Source organism: Lemur catta, chromosome 1 (assembly GCF_020740605.2).
Source record: "Lemur catta isolate mLemCat1 chromosome 1, mLemCat1.pri, whole genome shotgun sequence".
NCBI lineage: Eukaryota > Metazoa > Chordata > Mammalia > Primates > Lemuridae > Lemur > Lemur catta.
Window position 1 is genome coordinate 47,200,939 of NC_059128.1, and position 21,877 is coordinate 47,222,815.

At 32.3% G+C, this 21,877-nt stretch overlaps 1 protein-coding gene across 1 annotated transcript in view; it reads left to right on the forward strand.

The window, feature by feature from the left end:
• MDGA2 (MAM domain containing glycosylphosphatidylinositol anchor 2) overlaps positions 1–21,877 on the forward strand; it is a 762,383-nt gene that overhangs the window by 492,516 nt on the left and 247,990 nt on the right. The window contains exon 5 of the mRNA XM_045567836.1: positions 1,715–1,847. Within this exon, the coding sequence (XP_045423792.1) occupies positions 1,715–1,847 (133 nt within the window). The remainder of the gene's footprint in view (positions 1–1,714; positions 1,848–21,877) is intronic.

Consider the following 21,877-nt stretch of genomic DNA (forward strand, 5'->3'; position numbering starts at 1 on the left):
ACCTAAGAAAATTGTATAAAGTGAGGTTAAATGTGGAACAAATATTATAGAATCCCAGAGATTATTACTAGTTAAGTGTTGAGAGGAGAAATAAAATCAAAGAAATATGAGCAATATGTGTCACAGAGGTAGGAGAGGTAAGATGTATCACCTCATCAAAAATTTAGTCAACTAGTTCTAGTATAACATTTTCTTTCAACTGTTGTTTCTAACTAAGCTCATTTTTCCAGGAATTTTATGTAGTTAATGTAATAAAATGTATTTTAAATATAAATTCTAGGAATACACAGACTTCTGTGTATATTTGTGTGGGGTGCATTTATATTTGTATATAAAAATGCAATGTCTTTCTTTAACACAAATTAAAAGATAGGCAGTTATTATTTATACCACTGATGAAAATGCTAAAGGCATTTAAGACTGAATTTTGACAGGGAATGAAAAGAATTATTGCCACAATGTCCATGTGCACTGGAGCAGAGATTCATTTGACACATTTGGTCTCAAACTCCTGGCCTCAAGAGATCCTCTGACCTCAGCCTCCCGAGTAGCTGGGACTGCAGGTGCAGACCACTCTGACTGGCTTCATTTGACACATCTGAAAAATATGTGTGTCTATGTCTGGGCACATTTTCTCACAAATGAACAGCAGTGTCTCTGTACGAAGTCACTAAGTATTTCAATCCTTCTCAGTCACATGTGAAAGTATTGCAGTTTCCACAACTTGATTAATGTTATCCAAGTAAAGTGGAAGAAACACATATGCCATATAGATGTTACCCATATAAAATTAACATTTTGAAAATTTCTATCCTAAATACTATAAAATTATTGGGACATTGTTCTGCCATCACAATAAGTAAGTTAGTTACAAGAGGAACTATGTTGAAAAGATGCATTAATGCCTTTAGAAGGCAAAGAAATTCCAGGGAACGTAATTTGACTTGGGCAGGAGAAATTCTTATTGTCATTTGTTTATTCTTTTTACCCTTTGAACAAGTTCAATCTAATGTTTTTACATGGCCTTTCCTGGCTCAATATTTTGTAAGATAATTCTGGCCACTTGCCTGATTTAGATCTGTCTATAATTTTGTAGATTTATCCGGAGACCTAGCCCTTGAACTCCTGAACATAAAATAACAGTAACAATAATAATACAGAAACACTCATGAATACTTCTTTCATTCAGTTTTAGATCTGTAACCTATCACTGCTCTATACACACAGGATATTTATGTATGTAAATTGAATTATATATCATTAGATTTACTTCATTAACTTTGTTCTAACAACAGGTTTTCATTTACTGGCTCTTCTTCAGGGTTCTTTTCTTTCATAATTTTTCATGTTGATGTCTACATAGATTGCAGTGTTTGTTGAATAAAACTCTATTATTAAGTACACTGTTCTGATCTTTGCATAATAATTTGCACAACTACCTCCAGAAATAGATTTTTCCTCCAGGAAGATAGTTAGCAAAGAAAATGTTATGCATTTTTATTGTAGTCTGTTAGTTTTTATCTCCAGGCATAATTAATATTATAGTGTTATTTTAACATGCAGTGCTTTTTAAAATTTAGGGTATTTTTGTTAAAAAATAAGACAATCTGCCATATTCTGATAATAATATTATTTAATACAATATAATGCCATGTTTCAATCATTCATTCTGGTTACCACTGGCTTTTTCTAATGAACTTTTCTACATTTTCAGGGTGAAACAAAGATCTTAAAACTAAAGAATCTTCGACCTCAGGACTATGCTAATTATAGCTGCATTGCTTCAGTGAGGAATGTATGTAATATTCCTGATAAGATGGTGTCATTTAGACTTTCCAATAAAACAGGTATGGAACTATCTCTGTATGTTATATGTCTATTATCTACAACAAATGTTTAAAAAACTCTTTAACCTTCTTATAGACCAAATGATTTCTACAATGAAAATAGGAACAAGCACCTTTTTTTCCAGAAAATTCTGGGATATCTGAAAAACTTGGTAAATGGACACAGTAAATTTAATTGCAGTATATGCCATGTAATATGTTTGTGTATATAGCATACAAAATTATAGTTCCTTAAAATATTGTATTCATAAATGTGACAAACAGAAAAGTATTTTTGTAGAAAATGTCAAAACATTAGGAAGACTGCAACTTAAGTTAGCCTGTGCTCACTAATGTAGACCTCAGAATAGCTATAAACAGATTAAGAAGAATTTATTAAAGGAAAGAGCAAAGAGAGATCATGTGAATGAGCCATGTTTTGTAGGATTGTGTATGAAAAATCACCTTATATAAATATTTGACCTTCTTTTAAGAAACTCCAATTTTCTGTGGCATTTAATTTAAATTTTTACTTTTGAATAATTATTTTAAACTAAAGAATTTTAGAGATCCTTTCCACATACACCAAAACCTCTAAAAGTGTGGACTTTGTTATGTCTGGGTCTATATCCTTCTTCTGCCACTTAGTAGTTTTTGGATCTTGTTCAGCGAGTCACTTTACTCTTCTTTGCCTCATTTCCTCATGAAGTCATAAAGTTGTAGTGTAGGAAGGAATTAACGAGTTGATATATATTAATATATAGCATGTGGAACACACTTTATAAATCCTTCCAACAAAGCTGATCAGCAACTCCAGCCAACTCATTTGATGTAAACAGATTAAACCTAGGACTTTATTGGATGATAAAAAAAAATGTATGCTCCTACATTGATTCATCAACATATGTTCACTGAGTTGCTAACATTTTGAAATGCTCATTCTTTTACTCATTCATTCATCTCTTCATCAGAAACTTATTAGTTCCTTATTATGGGTCAGCAATGATAGGCATAGGGATATTGGCTAAGATTTAAATTGCCTGAAAGTAGAAAATATTCTATTGAGAATCAGATAAAAGTCATTAGAGGACAGTACAAGAACAATGTGAAAGAGAAAAGTATACCTTATCAATAAGGATGAGAAAGACTTGACAGAAATTATATTGCAGGAAAAAATAGAAAAAAATCTAGTGGACTTGAGACTTATAAAAGTTAATAATCTCTTTTCACTTATAAAAGAGGAAATAGGATAGTGAGAAACAAAAAAATAAGAGATTAACACATAAAAACTGGTTGTAATTATGTTGTTCTTGGCATGAAATGTATTGTGAATTATTATAACTAATTTTGTTTTTCTTAGTTTTATTAACATAGTTTTGAAATACATATGATCCAGGGAGAAAAAATTAAAAATAAAGTGAAAGTGGTCCTATAGTATTGCAGAGGAATAAGGAAGAAAAAAACAGTGGATATATTATTATTTATGTTATAACCTTCTACTTGAGCAGTGAAGTCTTTAGTGTTTATTATCTCAGTTTATAACTACTGGGGTATTAACAGGTAGATTTTTAAAATCATGTCTCTTCCTATCATCTGTGACTAACAAACTATTGGGTTGTTTTGAGAATGAACTAAATCCACATATACAAAAAAATCATTAGAGCCTAAAAAATGCAATAAAATCATATTTAATATTTGTATGTTCCAGATACGTATTTTTTTATTTTCCAAGTTCCCACAGCTTGTAAGGGGTATGGACAAGATTGATCTCAATGTTTGAAGGGGTATTCTAAATAGGAGACTGACCAGCTCTTCTTAGGTTTTATAGAGCTACAGAAAATGAACTTAAATTTCAGCCAGAGTGTTTTTTTTAGGAATAAATAAGAACTTATCTTAAAGCTGAAAGGGGAAGATTACTGTGAAAGGATGCCTAAAGTCTTTTAAAGAAACAGGTAACTTTAATTCTGAGATGATTTTTTAATAATCATCAGCTCAGAAAATAGAATCTTGAGTACTTGTCCTGTGGAGGGCACAGAAGCAATGTAATAGAGATGTTTTGTTTAACCTTTCAGCTTTCTGTTCCATTCTGTATTTTTCAGCCTAATATATATATATATATATATATATATATATATAGATTAACCAAACATAAAAACCTATTATTCTCCTTTATAAATAATCTTACAAAAATTTTAGATTGATATTTGCTACAAAATGATTATTAGAACATGGTAAAAAACTGGGTTTAAAAATACAAGCTAGTACCTGTTTGACTGTTCAGTAACTACAATCAGGCATGTCACATGCCTGATATTTTACATATTCAAACTGGGCTTGCTTTGGCACTTTTCCCATTTGGTTGTGCTCACAGTTGGAAGGGTGTGTGTATTTCAAATAGGTGAAATCATTGAGGTAGCTCTCAAAGTACACAGGGAATAAATTAAGATTAGAGCATCCTCATGCAAACAGATCTGTAACCTGACAAATACAATAAGTGGAACTTGGCTCACCATTGCCATAATCCACGTGAAAGTCAGCTGTTCCTTATGACCATCACTGGTTTGAATCTCTGAGTGACCTAGGTTAAATTATCATATTTTAACTCTTTGTTTGCTAAATGTCAAGGAAAATGTACACCTTATTGAGGGGGAGAAAACTGTAAATATTATAGTATATTTGGTTCATCTTCTCTGTAAACCAATATGTTTATGAAAGTCTTAACTTTGGAAATTATTTCTGTAATGGAGGTCAAATAATTGGCCAATAAATGTAATTTTGGTATATTCATAATTTTATTGCAACATATCTATGATCACATAAACATTTTAATTGAAATCTGTCTGTGGACCTGCTTTGCAGAATGTCCACATGACATAACATGTTAAGATGGAAACAATGTTTGCTATGGGTAAGAATTTCTAAAATGTCCTTGCAGTATAACTATTGCATCATAGAGTACAGTTTTCTGGATCCATTCCATACCTGCTGAATTAGACTTTCTAAGATTTAGACCAACAAGGTATGCATTTTAAACTAGTTTTAATAACTGCTGTGAATGATGATAAAATGTAGTGTTCATTATACTGTTTACCAATAACCCATCCCATTTTGTGAATGGGAACTTCTGTTAATAGAAATCAATTTTCTAGAACTACTTAGAAAAACAGTGTCTAGGTGTCATTTTAAAAATCAGCATCATCTATGGATTTACCAGTGATGAGTTTTCTTAACTTTCCTGTCATGAATTGGCATTACTGTAGAGCCCATAATTGTAGATTAGCCATAGAAAGTATTCATTAATTTGTTGGCATCCATTTCTTTCTTGGCATGCTATAAAAATGTCTCCTGCCACAGAAGTGTCATTATGTATCATACCTAATCTAGCTGTCTTAAACCTTATCATGACAGTTCATAGAATTTTATAAAAGATAAAGTGCCATGTTTATTTATTTCTTGTCATGCACACTGACCACTTGACATAGTGCTGTAGCTGGGTCCAGAAGTGGTTTTGATTGTTTCCCTACTCCCATTTGGAAGAAAAAGAGCATTAGCTCTTGATTGGTAAATTCTTAATGTAGCTGTATTTCTCATAGTTTATTAAAATAAACCTGTTAAGATTTCTAAATTTAGAATTTTAATAAATATAGGTAAATTTTAAAATTATCATAATTATGGTAACTAAGTATAAATTATTTTAAATTTATCAGCTTATGTGTATTTTCAACATGAGGGCTCATAGTAATTATGATAAAACAAATTTCATTTATTTTAATGTATTTCAAGCACTATGTGTTTATATCTCGTAATTTCAGAGGCAAATAAGAATTGATTAAATTACCTATATTAGGATGAAAAACATATTTTGTACCTACTTGAGAGGTTATGGTGAAGTCTATAAAGAAACAGGACAAGTGGGGCTCATTTTACTTAATTATATGGATCCCTTGATTTAGTCTGTTCAACCTTAGAATTTATAAAAATTATCTAATTAAGATGTCTTCCTTAAATGTGCATTAAATCTAGGAACCAAGTAACTGCATGTATTACTAGTTATAGAAATGGAGAAACCTATATTTCTTCATTTTCTTTCTCCTCTTCTTCCCTCTCTTCCTTTTTCACCAATTTCCTCTTCTTTCTCTTCTTTTTTGTCTCCAATCTGTCTCAGTATATTATCATGGAAGAATTAGAAGTTAAAGAATAGTTGCTCATGTTCTGCAACTATTCTTTATTCTTTTTATTTTATATAAGTCATAGGGAAGTTATAATATAAATGCCCAGCCATTGCTATAAACTTCAATATAAAACTTTGTGGATACCATGATCTATTCATGGCAGTTCTCTTCTATGTTTAGAGGAATTTAACTAACTTATCTGTTATGAGAAATATTAATAAAATATATGAATAATATTTCAGTTATAGAAATTTTGATAGTTATGAGTATAAAAGAAAATATAAAAATAATTCCTCTTGTGATATGGTGTTCCCATTGTCATAAATAGCCGGTTTAAGTACAAAAGGAAGTGGCAGTAAGAATTTTGCTGTCACCTGCACCTGAGTACTAACCATAAACTAATTGCCATTAGGTGATCTCCACATTATCTAGGTAATCATTTATTAGAATGTAGTATATTATTTTATCTATAATCAGTTTTGAAGAAAGGCTATCTAGGTTTGTGAGGAACAGTGCAAATATGGGGAAGTCCTAATATTACTCTGCTTGGGCTGTCATAATAGAATACCACAGACTGGGTGGCTTAAACAACAGAAATTTAAATTCTAATAATTCTAGAGGCTACAAGTCTAAGAGCAAGGTGTCATAAGAGTTGATTTCTGGTGAGAGCTCTCTTTCTGGTTTGAAGATGGCTGCTTTCTTTCTGTTTTCCTCACATGGCCTTTCCTCTGTGCGTGGAGGGAAAGAGAGAAAGCTTTAGTGTCCCTTCCTCTTCATGTAAGGACACCAGCCTTACTAGATTAGGTTTCTATCCTTATGACCTCATTTAACCTTAATTACCTCTTTCAAGGTCCTATCTCCAAAAACAGTCACATTGAAGATTAGGGCTTCAACATAAAAATTTGGAAGAGGGAATAAAATTCAGTCCATAACACTTTGCATTTAGGATTGCTTTTCCTTTAAAATTTCAGATGTAAGTTTACAATATATGTTAAATCAATGCAAAAAATGAGTCAGACTTAAAAAAAAAACACCCGGTTTTTCACTAGGAACTCAATTTTAAAAGGGGAGTCTATTTAGAGTATTTATGGCCCTATATTTTTAGCTTTGGGAAAATAGGAAGAAAGCAACTCTAAAAGCAGAAGGTAAAATGAAACTTTAATGAGGAACAAATATCCCTTTTGTAGTAGCATCAGCACAAATTTTTAGAAGCATGATCAAATTATTAAAATTGGTATACAAATAATTATTGGTGAAACTGTGCCTTGTCAGTTTTTGTTTTCTTCTAATTTTCTTTTTTTAAGATGGCAAAGTTAGTATGTGAAACAGAAGGATAAAACATTTGACTTTTCACCTTTTCATGTGCTAAAATATTGGAAATATGAATACCTTAATAGATTTTTACCACAGACAATTCAGGTTATCTGAACAATAATATTTACTACTACAGATACCAAGGAAACACAACAAAAGTTACTAGAATATTATTAATATATTGTTGTTAGAGAATAAGATGTTTCCTATAACTCCTTTGCATACATTTTAAAATTCAAACGTCTAATGTTTACATTTTGGTTCTGTGATCTTGGCAATGTGACTTAGCTTCTCTGAACTTATTTTTCACCTCCTTAAAAATGAATGTAACAAAAAAAGACCCACATTCTTTAATTTTGTAAGCAGTAAATGCTATTAAATATAAAACTTAGAAAAGTATCTGGCATATAGAAAACATTCAGTAAATAGTTATCATTGGGGTGTTAACCTAGGTCACAGAAGGAAGGGATAAAATTGGCATCATCAGCAATCATGATGAGATGATGACAAGAATCTCAGATTTTTTGCTACGATACAGTGTACAGCTTCAACCATTGATGACTAATGTTGAAATATGTTCATGATTATTTTATGGATTACTTTTGTCAGTAGGTACATTAGATATTAGTATTTCCCAGAAAATCTCTAGAAATGAATGCATAATCTGGATATAATATCCTTTTGTGAAATTGATAATGGTTTGTCAGGAAACAGAAGAAACTTGCAAGTTTGTTAATATTCAACAGATTCTTCTTTTGAGTTCCCTGTCATTTCCTAAGGTAATAAAACTTACATATGACGCATTCTCACTAATGTAACTTTAAAAATGTGAAAATATAAAGATGATTGGGCAACAAATCTGCAGACAAAAACGATGGTCCTTATGGAGTTTCAACTTTGGTCTTCCTAAAACAGTTTCCAGAGCAGTAAGACAACTCAGATTTTTCAAAATTCTGTTACCATAGTAATAGGAAGTTTGCATGTTGCTGAGATCTGCATATACCTGTACATTTTCTTGTTTTAACAATGAATTTTTCAGGTTCCTTGTATTGAAGTTTATTTTGAGACTATGAGTTCTTATATAAATATCCCCCATATACTAGTAACTCTTCCAGAAGATATCATAACCCAGATACAATGGATAGCAAAAAACACAAAAAGGTCAGAAAACATTGCTAGTCAACTGAAAGGGAACAGTACTATACTTATGGAAAAGGATACAAATTACTGAAATGCTATCTCACAACTTACAATACCTTGAATCACATCAAAAAGTCTTTGTTTTAGCAAACATCTAGAAGATTCATTGATTAGATTTATCCAACTTTAAGTATTTATTATTCTTAATATGCTATTAGATTATAATTGTAATTGAAAAGTTTAAAAGTTATTCATAAGAAAATCTTACAAAAGTTCAAACTGTATGTTTTAAAATCATTTCAGTGGATTGACTGGAGATATGATAAAATAATAGGATTTTTATACTACTAAGAACAATTAATTTTTAATTTGTAAATTGCTTCTAGGTTATAGATTTATAGACCATAGCTTGGTTCTTTTCAAGGTTTTACTGTTCTAGTCAAACTACTGAGAATTGTGTTATAGGTAATAATTCAGTGGCTAGGGTGTATTTTACAATTTCCTCATGGTTTTTGAGCTTACCACACATAACTTACATCATTTGTGTTTTAGAATATCTCCATGATAATTCACTGACAAGTTGATTTTATAGATTACTGGCTGTGATGATGAAGATATAATAATTTCCTTAAGTGCATGTAGCTAGTCATGTTACTTCTTCACCCCAAATCCTGGGATAGATTATATTAAAGTGTCATCTTTAGGCTGAGCAACCATCCCAATTTACCTTGGAGTCAGTGAAAGTCCCACATCCTGGAAAACCCCATACTCCTAGGCAAACCAGAACAATTGGTCCCCCAATGATCTAATTGACCATCCAGCTTACTTCCACATAGGATATTAGTCTTAATGTCAATTGTTAGCATTGGTGCATATAGAGCCTTAAGCAACTCTACATAAAGAAGCGTTAATGGAAGAGACCTGGATGTAGATTTTGGCTCTTCCTATGGTACAGCGATATGATCAATTCCTTCAACTCTTTGAACTTTGAACTGTTCTGCTAAATCGTGTTGATAACATGCTCTAGAGTAGGTTACATATTCACAGGAAGAGAACACACTGTAAAATTTCATTTTTATTTAGCAAAATAATGACGACAGTAACAGCAACAAAAAAACTTACAGGGAATGAGGTTGCTACAAAGAAGTAGATGCAGCCTATAAGCACACAGCTACCGTTGTGCCCCACGGTTCATACAAGCAAAGTCCAGGCTTACAAAATTTGAGAAGATTAATACTTGGTGCTATGGTCCTTTTATACATGGGGCTTACACTACTATTTAAGAAAAAATTTAGCCAAATATCTGTGCTCTCAGTATTTCTTATAGAAAAATTCACTGGCAGGGAAAAGTCACTGTTCTCTATCCAAGAGAAGATGTGTACCTGGCCATTCTTTTCCTTCAAGCCCTAAGGCATTTAGCTTATCAGTTTTCCCAAAGAATCTTACTTCATTACAGATATTGGGATGATGAAATGAGATTATATGTTTAATGAGCCTGGCAATAGTAGGCTCTTAGTTATGGCGGTAGTTGTGGTTAGTATATTAAAAATATCTTTTGTGAAGAAAGCAATGAGGCTTTCTAAAATTTCATCTAGCCTTTTGATTTTATTTTTTTCCATTTTTACATAGTGGAAATTATCAATGATAGAATCTACTAATCTATATTTTTTAGCAGAAATCTTAAATTATAGCTAAATTCTAATTTTTTGTCAATAGTTGGAGAAATAAGTAAATATCAAATATTGTATAAATATAAAATATTAAGTATAAATTATATTAATAGTATGTATATTAGTGTACGTTTATCACATTAGTTCTGATGTATTTTTAAAAAAAATTTGTAATATTGTATATTTACTTACATAATGAAAAATCTAAACATGTTCTTATTGTATCTTAAAATCAAGCATACTAATCGGTGTCAGGTATATATAATTTAAAAAATATTCTATTAGAAAAATAGAAGTTTATTATTATCTCACCAAAGAACATGTAAACAATACATTTTTCAATTTAAAGAACAGGCAGAATTCAAACAGCTTTCCTTTGACTCAGCCATAAATGAATGTTTTTTTTTCCCTGCAATGTTCTGATATGATGAAATACACAGTTTGATTAAATCTTCATTCTAAAATATTTGTGTTTTCAAAGCATCTTCTTATCTGTACTCATAGAAGTATAGCTACACCATACCCCATAACATACACAGTGTGGTATAGCTAAACATAGCCTTGTGGTCACTGTCAATATCACAGAGGCATGTGTGCCACGACTAGGTATAGTTTAAGATCCATATTGGTTTGTTGGAGCTTTTAATTAAACTTTAGAAAAAAAGGAGTCTGTAGTAGCCCATATTGTAGGGAATAGTGTATCCAGTGCATTGCTATAGAGTCTAACATGAGAGAGGAAGAGTTGGTAGGCTGAGAAATAATGGACAGGCAGAGCAGCAGAGACACATTAGCATCATTCTTTTGATTGCAAGTCTAGGTGCAGCATGTACTTTTGGTTTGCTGTTGTGGCAACTATTTCCAAAGCATCCCAGTGATTTTAGCTGTTCCCTCAATTTCTGGTGCCTGTAAAGTCTATTCTAAGAATCATCTATTTTTTTTTTCCTAATAACAACATACTCTTCTTGCTACTGCTTTATTGCTGTAGAAAATAGATATGTCCAATTGTTTAGTAATATACTTTAGCTTGTACTTTGAAGGACATTTCTTTCTGGTGGCTCCTTTTAGCCACTTTACTTTTGTTGTCACATTGTTCTACTTGAGCATTTTATGGACTGCATTCTTCGATCACATACTATCCAGTGAATCTGCAATAAAGTCAGTAGGATTGATTTTTGATAGATACACTGTGTTGTGGGAATTTGTTGATTTTTATTCTTTTAATGGTGTCTATTTCTTTGACTTGATAAGAATGGAAATTATCAAAAAGCAGGTATAGAATTTTTGTCATAAATAGATGTGACAGTTGTATAAAGTTGTTCTTTAAATTTTAGCTTTGGGTTGGAATTACAACATTGTGCTCAATCAAGCAAAAGGCAGGATTTTCAGTCAGAGAAGTAAAGAACTACTGGGTAATATTCTGTTCTGTCTCTAGTCTCTAGCAAATGTCAGCAAAACCAATTTGATTTGCTTTACTGAATAAAGTTTATACTTCTAAAATGGTCAAGTATAGGCAATTTTATATAGTTTCATTTAATAGGTAACAATAGATGAGATTCTTTTAAAATGATTGTCACATATTAAATACAAATTAAAATACATATTTCCAAAGTGAAGAGAGCAAATATTAGACACAACAGAAAATAAGTGAACAAAAATATTGGAAAAACAAGAGTATAATATGTATTCTTGTTAGATTTATCTGGAATTGAATCTGCTAAGACAATTGCCTACATGGGAAAAGAAAAGGAGGAAACACATTAAATTCCTTCTATTCTTATTATGTCTTTCTAATTCTCTGATCAGGAATGCTTAATAAAGTCCTGAGTTATTGTATACAGTATTCAATTTAGCTCAATCTAATGAAAACTGTAATGTTTGTGGGGTTTTTTTTAATTTTGAAATGATCACTAAAAAGCAATCTGATGTGATATCCATATGGAATTATGACACTATGGACTTTACAAAGATATGATATGATACTTCAAGGATCCTGAAAATTCAGTAATATACAGAAGTCTACATGCTAAACATTGTGCATTTATGCAAAATGTTAAATATGAATACAGGTTTAGAAAAGCATTATTTTATATATATAGGTCTGCACAGTTAAAGAATATGTAGTATGGGTCTAATTTTCAAGTCACTGGAGAGGTAAGTAGGCAGGTCAATACATGTGCATATTAAGAACTTGAAAAACAAAAAAATAATTCTGAAAAACAAAAAAATAATTCTTGCCATATTGATAACAAATGGCAAGTACATTTTTTGGCCTGCAAAGATATTACAGTAGCTCATTAATCAATAAAAAGGGGAATTATGGTTTTATAAAAATCTGTATTTAAAACACCAGAACTAGAATGTGAAAGCTGTATTTTTAGTAGCTTTGAGAAATAAAATATTGACAGGACATTTTGTACATTCGCGTGTTATGCATAGGGAGGAAGTGAATTCAGAGGTATTCCAATGTTTTAGCTCTCATTTTAAAATAGTATTAAAAAGATTTTATTGCCTTTTAATCTTTCCTTTAGCAATATTCCATTTTATGCAGCTTATTTAGTTCCTTTACATATATTACATGACAATATTCTCTTGTTCAAAAAATAAACATCTTTCTTAATATGTACCAGCATTGCCCTAGAACGTGGCAACAGTATATTTAAATGTGCTCTGAGCATCTGAAATCCCAGGATAAGAAATGTAGTTAGTTAAACAGTTAGACTTGAACTGACTCTTGTTGAAAATGGATCTCTAATAAGAGTATTAGGTAGCATTTAGTATTTATGATAAGTCAACAAGTAATGATACCTACTATAAGGTCTATTGTTTAAAATTGTCATTTTCTTCAGTGTAAATCACTATTTTATGGCTTTGTAATTCAGTTCAGTAAACTGGCTCCTAACCACACACAAAACTTGAAAAGAAATCCCTCTGGCACATTTATTTATTTTTTAAAATATGATTTTAATTTTATTTTATTTCAGTAAGAACTCTTAACATGAAATCTACACTCTTAAAGTTTTAAATGTACAGTACAGTATTATGGACTTCAATTAAAATGTTATACAGCAGATCTCTAGAGCTTATTCATATTGCTTGACAAACTTTATGCCCCTTGATTAGTAACTCCCCATTTCCCTCTCTTCCAGCCCCTGACAACCATCACTTAAGTCTTTGATACTATGAATTTGACTATTTTAGGTACTTCATATAAGTGGAATCATGCAATAGTTGTCTTTCCGTAACTGGCTCATTTTACTTAGTATAATGTTCTCAGGGTTCATCAGTGTCACATATTGCATATCTTCCTTATCCTTTAATATTGGTTTCCATTACATGTATATATCACAATATCTATATCCATTCATCAGTTGGTGGACATATAGGTTGTTTCCACCTCTTGGCTATTGTGAACAGTGCTGTAGTGAAAAGGAGTCCTAATAGTTCTTTGATACCCTGATTTCAGTTCTTTTGGATAAATACCCAGCCCCAGAAGTGGGATTGCTACTTCATAGGGTAGTTCTATTTTTAGCTTTTGGAGGACCCTATATACTGTTTTCTGTTGCAGCTTCACCATTTTGCACTCCTAACAACATTGTACGAAGCTTCCAGTTTCTTCACATCCTCACCAACACTTTTTTTTTTCAATAATAGCCATCTTGACAGGTATAAAGGGAACTGTTATGGTGGCTTTGATTTGTATTTTCCTGATGATTGGTAACACTGAGCATTTGTTTATATACCTTTTAGCCAGTCTGCCTTATTTGGAGAAATGTCTATTCAAGTCTTCAGCCCATTTTAAACTAAGTTATTAGGGGTTTTTTGCTGTTAAGTTTTAGGAGTTCCTTACAAGTTTTAGAGATTAACCTCAATCCATACATGGTTTGCAAATTTTTCTCCCATTCCATAGGTTGCATTTTCATTCTGTTGATTGTATCTTTTTATGTGCAGAAGCTTTTTTAGTTTGATGTAGAACCACTTATTTATTTTTGTTTTGGTCATCTCTGCTTTTTGTGTTGTATCTATGAAATCATTGCCAAGACCAATATAATGTATCTTTTCTTCTATGTTTTCTTCTAGTAGTTTTACACTTGCAAGACTACATTTATTACTTAATCCATTTTGAGTTGCATTTGGTGTATGGTGTAAATTAGGGGTCCAATTTCATTCTTTTGTATGTGATATCCAGTTTTTATAACACCATTTCTTGAAGAGACTATCCTTTACCGATTCTGTTTCCTTTTTTTTTTTTTTTTTTTTTTTTTGAGACAAGAGTGTCCCTTTGTTGCCCTGGCTAGAGTGAGTGCCGTGGTGTCAGCCTAGCTCACAGCAACCTCAAACTCCTGGGCTTAAGCAATCCTACTGCCTCAGCCTCTCGAGTAGCTGGGACTACAGGCATGCACCACCATGCCCAGCTAATTTTTTTCTATATATATTTTAGTTGGCCAGATAATTTCTTTCTATTTTTAGTAGAGACGGGGTCTCGCTCTTGCTCAGGCTGGTCTTGAACTCCTGACCTCGAGCAATCCACCCACCTCGGCCTCCCAGAGTGCTAGGATTACAGGCGTGAGCCACCGCACCCGGCCTGTTTTCTTGATATCCTTGTAGAACAACAATTGACTGTACATCATGGATTGATTTCCAGGTCTCTATTCTGTTCCATTTATCTATATGTATGTCTACATGTCACTACTATACTGTTTTGATTTAATATAGGTTTATAATATACTATGAAATCAGGAAGTATGCTGCCTCTGGCTCTGCTCTTTTTTCTCAAGATTGATTTGTTTGTTTGTGGTCTTTGTGGTTCCGGATGAATTTTAGGATTGTTTTTTCTGTTTCTTTAAAAAAAAAACCACTGAGATATTAAAAGGGATACTGTGAATCTGTAGATTGCTTTGGACAGTGTGGACATTTTAACAATATTAAATCTCCCAAACCATAAGCATGGAATGTATTTTTGTTTGTTTCTTGTTTAATTTCTTTTATCAATCTTTTATAGTTTTTAGTGTACAAGTCTTTCATCTCCTTAGTTAAATTTATTTCTAGGTATTTTATTCTTTTTGATGTTATTGTAAAAGGGACTGTTTTTTCAATGTCTTTCCCAGATAGTTCGTTGTTAGTGTATAGAAACAGAACTGTGTTTTTGTATCCTGCCACTTGGCAACTTTACTGGATTAATTAGTTCTAAGAGGCTTTTTTTTTTATTCTTTATGGAGTCTCTAGGGTTTTCTATACATAAAATCTTGTGTTCTGCAAACAGGGACAATTTTACCTCTTCCTTTACAATTTGAATACATTTTCTTTTCTTGTCTAATTACTCTGGCTAGGACTTATACTACTATGTTGAAAAGAAGTGGTGAAAGCAGGCATCCTTTCTCTTTTCCAGATCTGACTGGAAAACATTTTAGTTTTTCATCATGGAGTATGATGTTATCTGTGAGCTTTTCATATATGGCCTTTATTATTTTGAGCTAATTTTCTACTAGTCCTAGTTTTTGAGAGTTTTATCATGAAAAGGTGCTGAATTTTGTCAAATGCTTTTTCTGCATCTATTAAGGTAATCACGTGATCTTTAGCCTGTTAATGTGGCGTACAACATTAATTTTCTTACATTGAACGACACATTTATTTTTAACAAATGGTGCTCTGAATCTTTTTTCTTTTTCTCTATTTCCCCCTCTTTTTATTTAATTAACTGTGGAAAAGGCATATCAATATAAACATAAAAGTAAATAATACTTAATGTATCTGTACCTAAAAGGAAAACTTCTCTCATAAACATATAAAGCAAAATCTATATATATTTCTAGAGTTTCTTAGGTTAGGACTTAGTTTATTGAGGCACCTTCAACTCCTAGACTTAGACTCCTCATTCTGACTTCTTCAAGGTACACATATCCGTTGGAGACTGGAGCAGTGATTCCAGCCATGATAGTGTAATGAGTATTTGGTAAGGTTTGAGGTACACATTACACTGCACTTGTCTGAATTATAACCTAATTCAAGCAATCAAAATATGATATTCTGTTTTGGAAAACTGTTCCTAGAATTAAAAGTATTTGACCATTATAATGCTTGAGTGTATTAAGTATGAATATATATGTAATTTGAATGCTTTGATTTCTTTTATCTGTCCTTTAGTCTAATAGTGTATTTAGCAAAATGTTGATTGTTTTTTCCTTTTGTCAACTTTTTGTGTTTTACTGCAAACCCAAAAAGCATCAGCAAATTTTTTTTCACTGTCCATCTTTTTCTGTCTTTCTCTACCCCTTCTCTTTGCCCTCTCTTTTTCTGTCTTTTCTCTTTTTTCATTCCCCCTTTTCTTTTTAATGTTGAATAAACTTTATCATTGTTCTGCATTCCAAGTTCTTCATCTTAGTCCTTTCGACTTAGTCCATTCACTGCTCATATTTTTGGTCCATGTTACAGAGCCGGTTTGGGCAGAGTAGGAGCATGAAGAGTCAGACTATCTCCATCCACTCTGGGCTCTTCCATGGAGAACTATGTAATTTCTATGCTTTAAAATCTTCTTCTTATTACTAACATATAAATATATATGTGAATTACTTCTTTCCTTCCTTTCTTAAACTATCTTGCCTAATTTGGCATTTTGGGAGTGATAATTGAGATAGATGGAAGCTGGGTTTATATTATTCTGTGTGGCCACATTTACTATTCTGTATATTCGTGTAGTCGTTCTTCTCATTCTTTTACTGACAGATTGCCAGCTGCCACTGCTGCTGTCCATTTTCCTATCTCAAGAATCCTTTCCGTGTTTACATTTTTCTTTCTAACCTTCTAAAATCTGAGAATTTAAATCACTGAGCCCATTAAAGTTATGTATTAATTAGGCATAAACACATCCTGGGCAATGGCTTAAGATCCTCTTCCATAGACATTTCAGAATTTAAGCTTTGCAATTATGACTTAAATGGTTCACAAATCCTTTTCAACTTCTATTTTAGACAGTAGATATTTCTGGAATTCTGACTCGCAAGTTTGTTTTTACTTTAACTAATTTTTTATAACATGATAGATGGTATCAATGTTATCCTTTCTTTCTGTTAGAGAGGCAGCACTCATTCTTCTTCTGGCATAAATATTATCAAGCATTTAATTGAACTTGGAAATTATCAGCTTTATTTATTTCATTCTGGGGTTTATCTCCATTCCTTTATATCCATCACAAGCCAGACTGCCTATATTGAAATCCCAGTTCCACCTTTTACTAGCTATGTGACTTATGGCAAGTTATCTAAACTGTTTCTAAACTATTTCTCATTTTTCTAATAACTGAAATAAAGTAGTAATAGTACCCTCATACAATTAAATGAGTTAATATGTGTAAAGCTTTTGGAGAATGCCTGGTACATATTAAGGCCTATAATTGTCTTCATCTAATTGTAAACTCCATGAGGGAAGCATTTTTTTTTCTTTTTTGTTTTAATATCCAATGTACTAAGTACAGTTAGTACTTAGTAAATATACGTAGAATTAGTAATTTTTCTTAAAATAGAAAATAGGTACATCCTTCTATTTGTAATCAATTTATTTCATTTGATCATGGACCTGCCTAATTAAGCTTCTGATATGATTTTTAATCTTTGTTATATCATGGAACTAATTTAAACATCTGAGTAATCTGAGCATAGATATGTCATAGATTAGGAGGCTATGTGCCCAAGTGTTTTGTAATCATGGTAAAAACTTGCTGTAAGCAATCCTTTAGAAATTATCTAACAGAATTTCCTCATTGTTTAGAAGAGAAAACAGAGGCCCAGCAGAGTTAAATTTATTCAGTATTTATTCTTTTCTTATACTAATTTCTTTTTATTTATTTATTTCAGGATACTATGGGGGTACAAACACTATGGTGCTCACACGGTAGTAATATTCTTTAGAGATTAGGGGGTTGGGAGTGGGTGAACTCACAACTAATAGACACGGTGAGCACTGTCGGGGGGGAAAGGCATGCCTCAAATCATGGTTTGGGTGTGGCAAAGTCATAACAGCATTATTCTTTAAGATGGACTATAAACAATCCTTAGCCAAAATTACTATAAAATAAAGCAATAGACTCATAAAGAGCTTCAGATAAGAGACTGAAATAAAGTATCCCCAGGATGGATAATGAAAAAAATAAACTAATATTTATCAGACAAAATCTTTTTCCCAATAGGAGTGTACCTTCCCTATGGTACAAAATGAAAAAAATAAAAGTATAACTGTGAGATTAACACACCAGCTGGAGATCTTAAAGGTGATGTCTTTATATGTTTTGCTGTTGATATGTTGCTCTTGCAAGAGAGTCTTAAATCCTGACTGATTTGATAAATCCATATTGAATTATCTACATACTGGTTCTATTATGAAAAAGGCCATGTGCCTTTTATTTTGGCTCTAGAGTCATGATTTGGCTTCATTACATGGCTTATTAGTAGCAATGTTCAGTAGTATAACTGAACAAAGAATTGAGTACAAATGAGTGTAAATAATGTACTGTATTTACTTTTTACAAATAGTGTAATAATTTTTGATAGATAAGTTCTTTATCATCTCCTTGTTAATAATATGAAACAGAGTTAAGTTCAAATGGGTTGGATAATAAAAGAATTGGCAGGTGTTCATAACTAGAATTTTTTAAATGGCTCATGAAATCCTGAGTGATCTGTCATATTCTTTCACACTGGTTTTGTTTTGTTTTAATATCTTCATTAAATTTATGATGAATAGTCAGGGCTCAGATGTAGTTTATGTTCACTAATTTTTTTATTATTTCAGAATATTATGGAGGTACAAACATTTTGGTTATATAAATGGCTTTTGTACCATTTGAGTCAAAGTTATAAGTATGCTCATCCCCCAGATAGTGTGCATTGTACGAGTTAGGTATGAATTTACCTATCCCCTCTGCCCCACTTCCACTTGTTTGATTGCCAATCATTGTTATTTCCATGTGTGCACATAAATATTGATTGATTAGTTCCAATTTAATGGTGAGTACCTGTGGTGTTTGTTTATCCATTTGTGTGATACTTCACTTAGAAGAATGGTCTCCAGCTCCATCCAGGTTAATTCAAGAGGTGTTAGTTCACCATTTGTGATGGCTAAATAGTAGTACTCCATGGTATACATATACCACATTTTATTAATCCACTCACGTATTGATGGACACTTGGGTTGTTTCCACATCTTTGCAATCATGAATTGTGCTGCTATGAATATTTGAGTGTAGGTGTCTTTTTTTATAGAATGTATTTTTTTTTCCTTTTGGTAAATACCCAGCAGTGGGATTGCTGGATCAAATGATAATTCTACTTTTAGTTCTTTGAGGTATCTTCATACTACTTTCTATAGAGGTTATTCACTAATTTTTGAAGCTAACATTCTTATGTTCAGTAGGACTTTATCAAGCACCTAAATTCTTGTCAAATCCTCTTCTGGGTACTGGTGGTAAAAAGATGAAAAACCCTAATCTTTTAACCCTTATATTCTATTCCTAAATATCTTACAGTGAAAGAGTAGGAGCAGATGTTCTAATGAGGGGGTACTATAAGCAGCTATGCTCATACAAAAGAGGAAGCAACTCAATTGGCATGGATAAAAGTTGGAAATTTTGGTGAAAAATTTGTATTGTTATTTGAGCATGACAAATTACTTCATGGTTGCTTTACTAAGTAGATAAGCACTGGAAGAGAGTTTTAGACAGCACAAATTGAAAGTTAATGATTTGCTGATCTTGTGATAATCTAGTACTACACTTAAAATTTTGCTGTTATCCATTAAGCACAAGAATATGTTATGGACAACACATCTCTTAGTTGGAAGTGGTTAGCTTGGACTTTCTCTCCATGAGTGATGACCCTCTAGGATTCTGCTCCGGAAAATGAATGCTTAGTTTCTTGTAAACTTGAATGAGAACAAGTTGATTAAGACCTCACCTGTTGGAAAGGACATTAGGGACTCTTGACAAAAGGAAGGAGATATGTGTGGTGCTACAGATTTTCTTCATCATGACTTTCCATTGTTTGTGACAACCTTTTAAGCTATTAGGTATTAGTACCCCAACTATTGGTATAGATTATGGACTGATAATCTTTTTTGCTTCATTAACTTTTGCTTACCTTAGAATACAAACTCTATTTCTAGCTTTTCTATTTATCTCATTCAGTGATCAGATTCAAATGTCACTTGTTATATTTTGTAAAGTCTCAGTTCACTGAAGAATAAACCTTTTAGCAATTTTCTTTACTCACTGTGCTCTGATGACATGAACGTCTTGGTCAAGGATCATAAATGTACATGACTTCAGAGAAGAGGCAGGTGATGTAAACAAGTAAAATCAGTGAAGACAACAGGAGTGATAGTGAGAGAGCTGATTCTCTTCTTGTCAAGTTGTAAGCTTCTAAGTGCTGGGATTCTTTTACTGTTTCATTCACTAATACATCACAGGTGACTATTTGAGAGCCAGATACACAGTAGATGCTCTAGAAATACTTATTGTATGAATGGAGAGTGTATTGTGCTAGGGGGAACAAACGATGCTTAAAGGCATTCATTCACTGACGACAATAATAATAACAATAGATACCATGGAAGCAAATGAAACCCATCTAGGGAATCCCTGGTTTGTGACTCATGGTCACGTGAATTAGGTCTCTTGAAAAAGACTTTTATGCAAATTTCCATGAAGGAACACTCTTATTCTTCCTTCTTAATTACTTCCAGAAATATTTGTCCTGCAAATATTAAAATAATGAAAAATGCATGTTAGCTTCAATATTTATAGCCAAAGGTCTCTCCTGCATTAAACATTTTTTATGAAAATGATTTCAAGTACTGCCATATCCTGGAGCATCATTTTAAATAGAATTTCCCAGTATGATGTCATTCTTGGGCTTCATGAGAATCAATCAATATGTGAATGATATGATTTGAATAACAACCCCAACTAAATGGGTAGACTATTTTGAGTTTTCAAATCAACTTCTAATATATTTTCTCATCTTTATTTTGTGAAATGTTCACTGTTACTTGTATTTCAGTGAAATACATGTTAAAATGGATTCCAATGTACTGTATGAAAATATAGTGATATCCTCTCTTGGTGAAATGACTAGTTATTCCAAAGGAAATATTTTTCTATTCCTAGAATCTGTAAGCATAGTTTAAACATGTCTCTCTACACACAAGCTAGACTGGGTTTGCTTAGCATCTGTAAATGTTTTATGATTTAAAAAATGTAGGGTCATGGAACACAAGTAGAAAGTTATGTTTTTCCTTCCTGTCTCTTTAATTCATACCGTCTTCTCATGCATTCCATTTTGCACCTATATCCAGATTGATAAAGGTGCCTCCACTTACCAGCCGTCCTGTGGTCATTTTTTCTTTCTTTTATCATTTTCACGTCATCTCCATATAGCCAATCATTGATTATTGAATTTACTGGAAACAGTGTCACAGCAGACATTGTGAGTGGCTTGCCTCATCCTCCTAGCCTGGCCTAGAGGTTACTACAGTTTCTTAGGACAGATTCCATATTCTATATCCTTCTTCTTACAGACTCTTTGAATATAGGAATGTGTTCAGCCAGAGCATGAGATTGGGAAATTGAGGCCCACAGAACAACCACAATTAATGAGGGACAGGAGTTGGTGGATAAACACTCTAGCTGGTCTCCTTGTACTCCAGTGAGAGAGTTCTGAGGTGCCCTCTACTTGGTCTCTCAGAGGGTTCCCAGAAGTAGGGAGCCAAG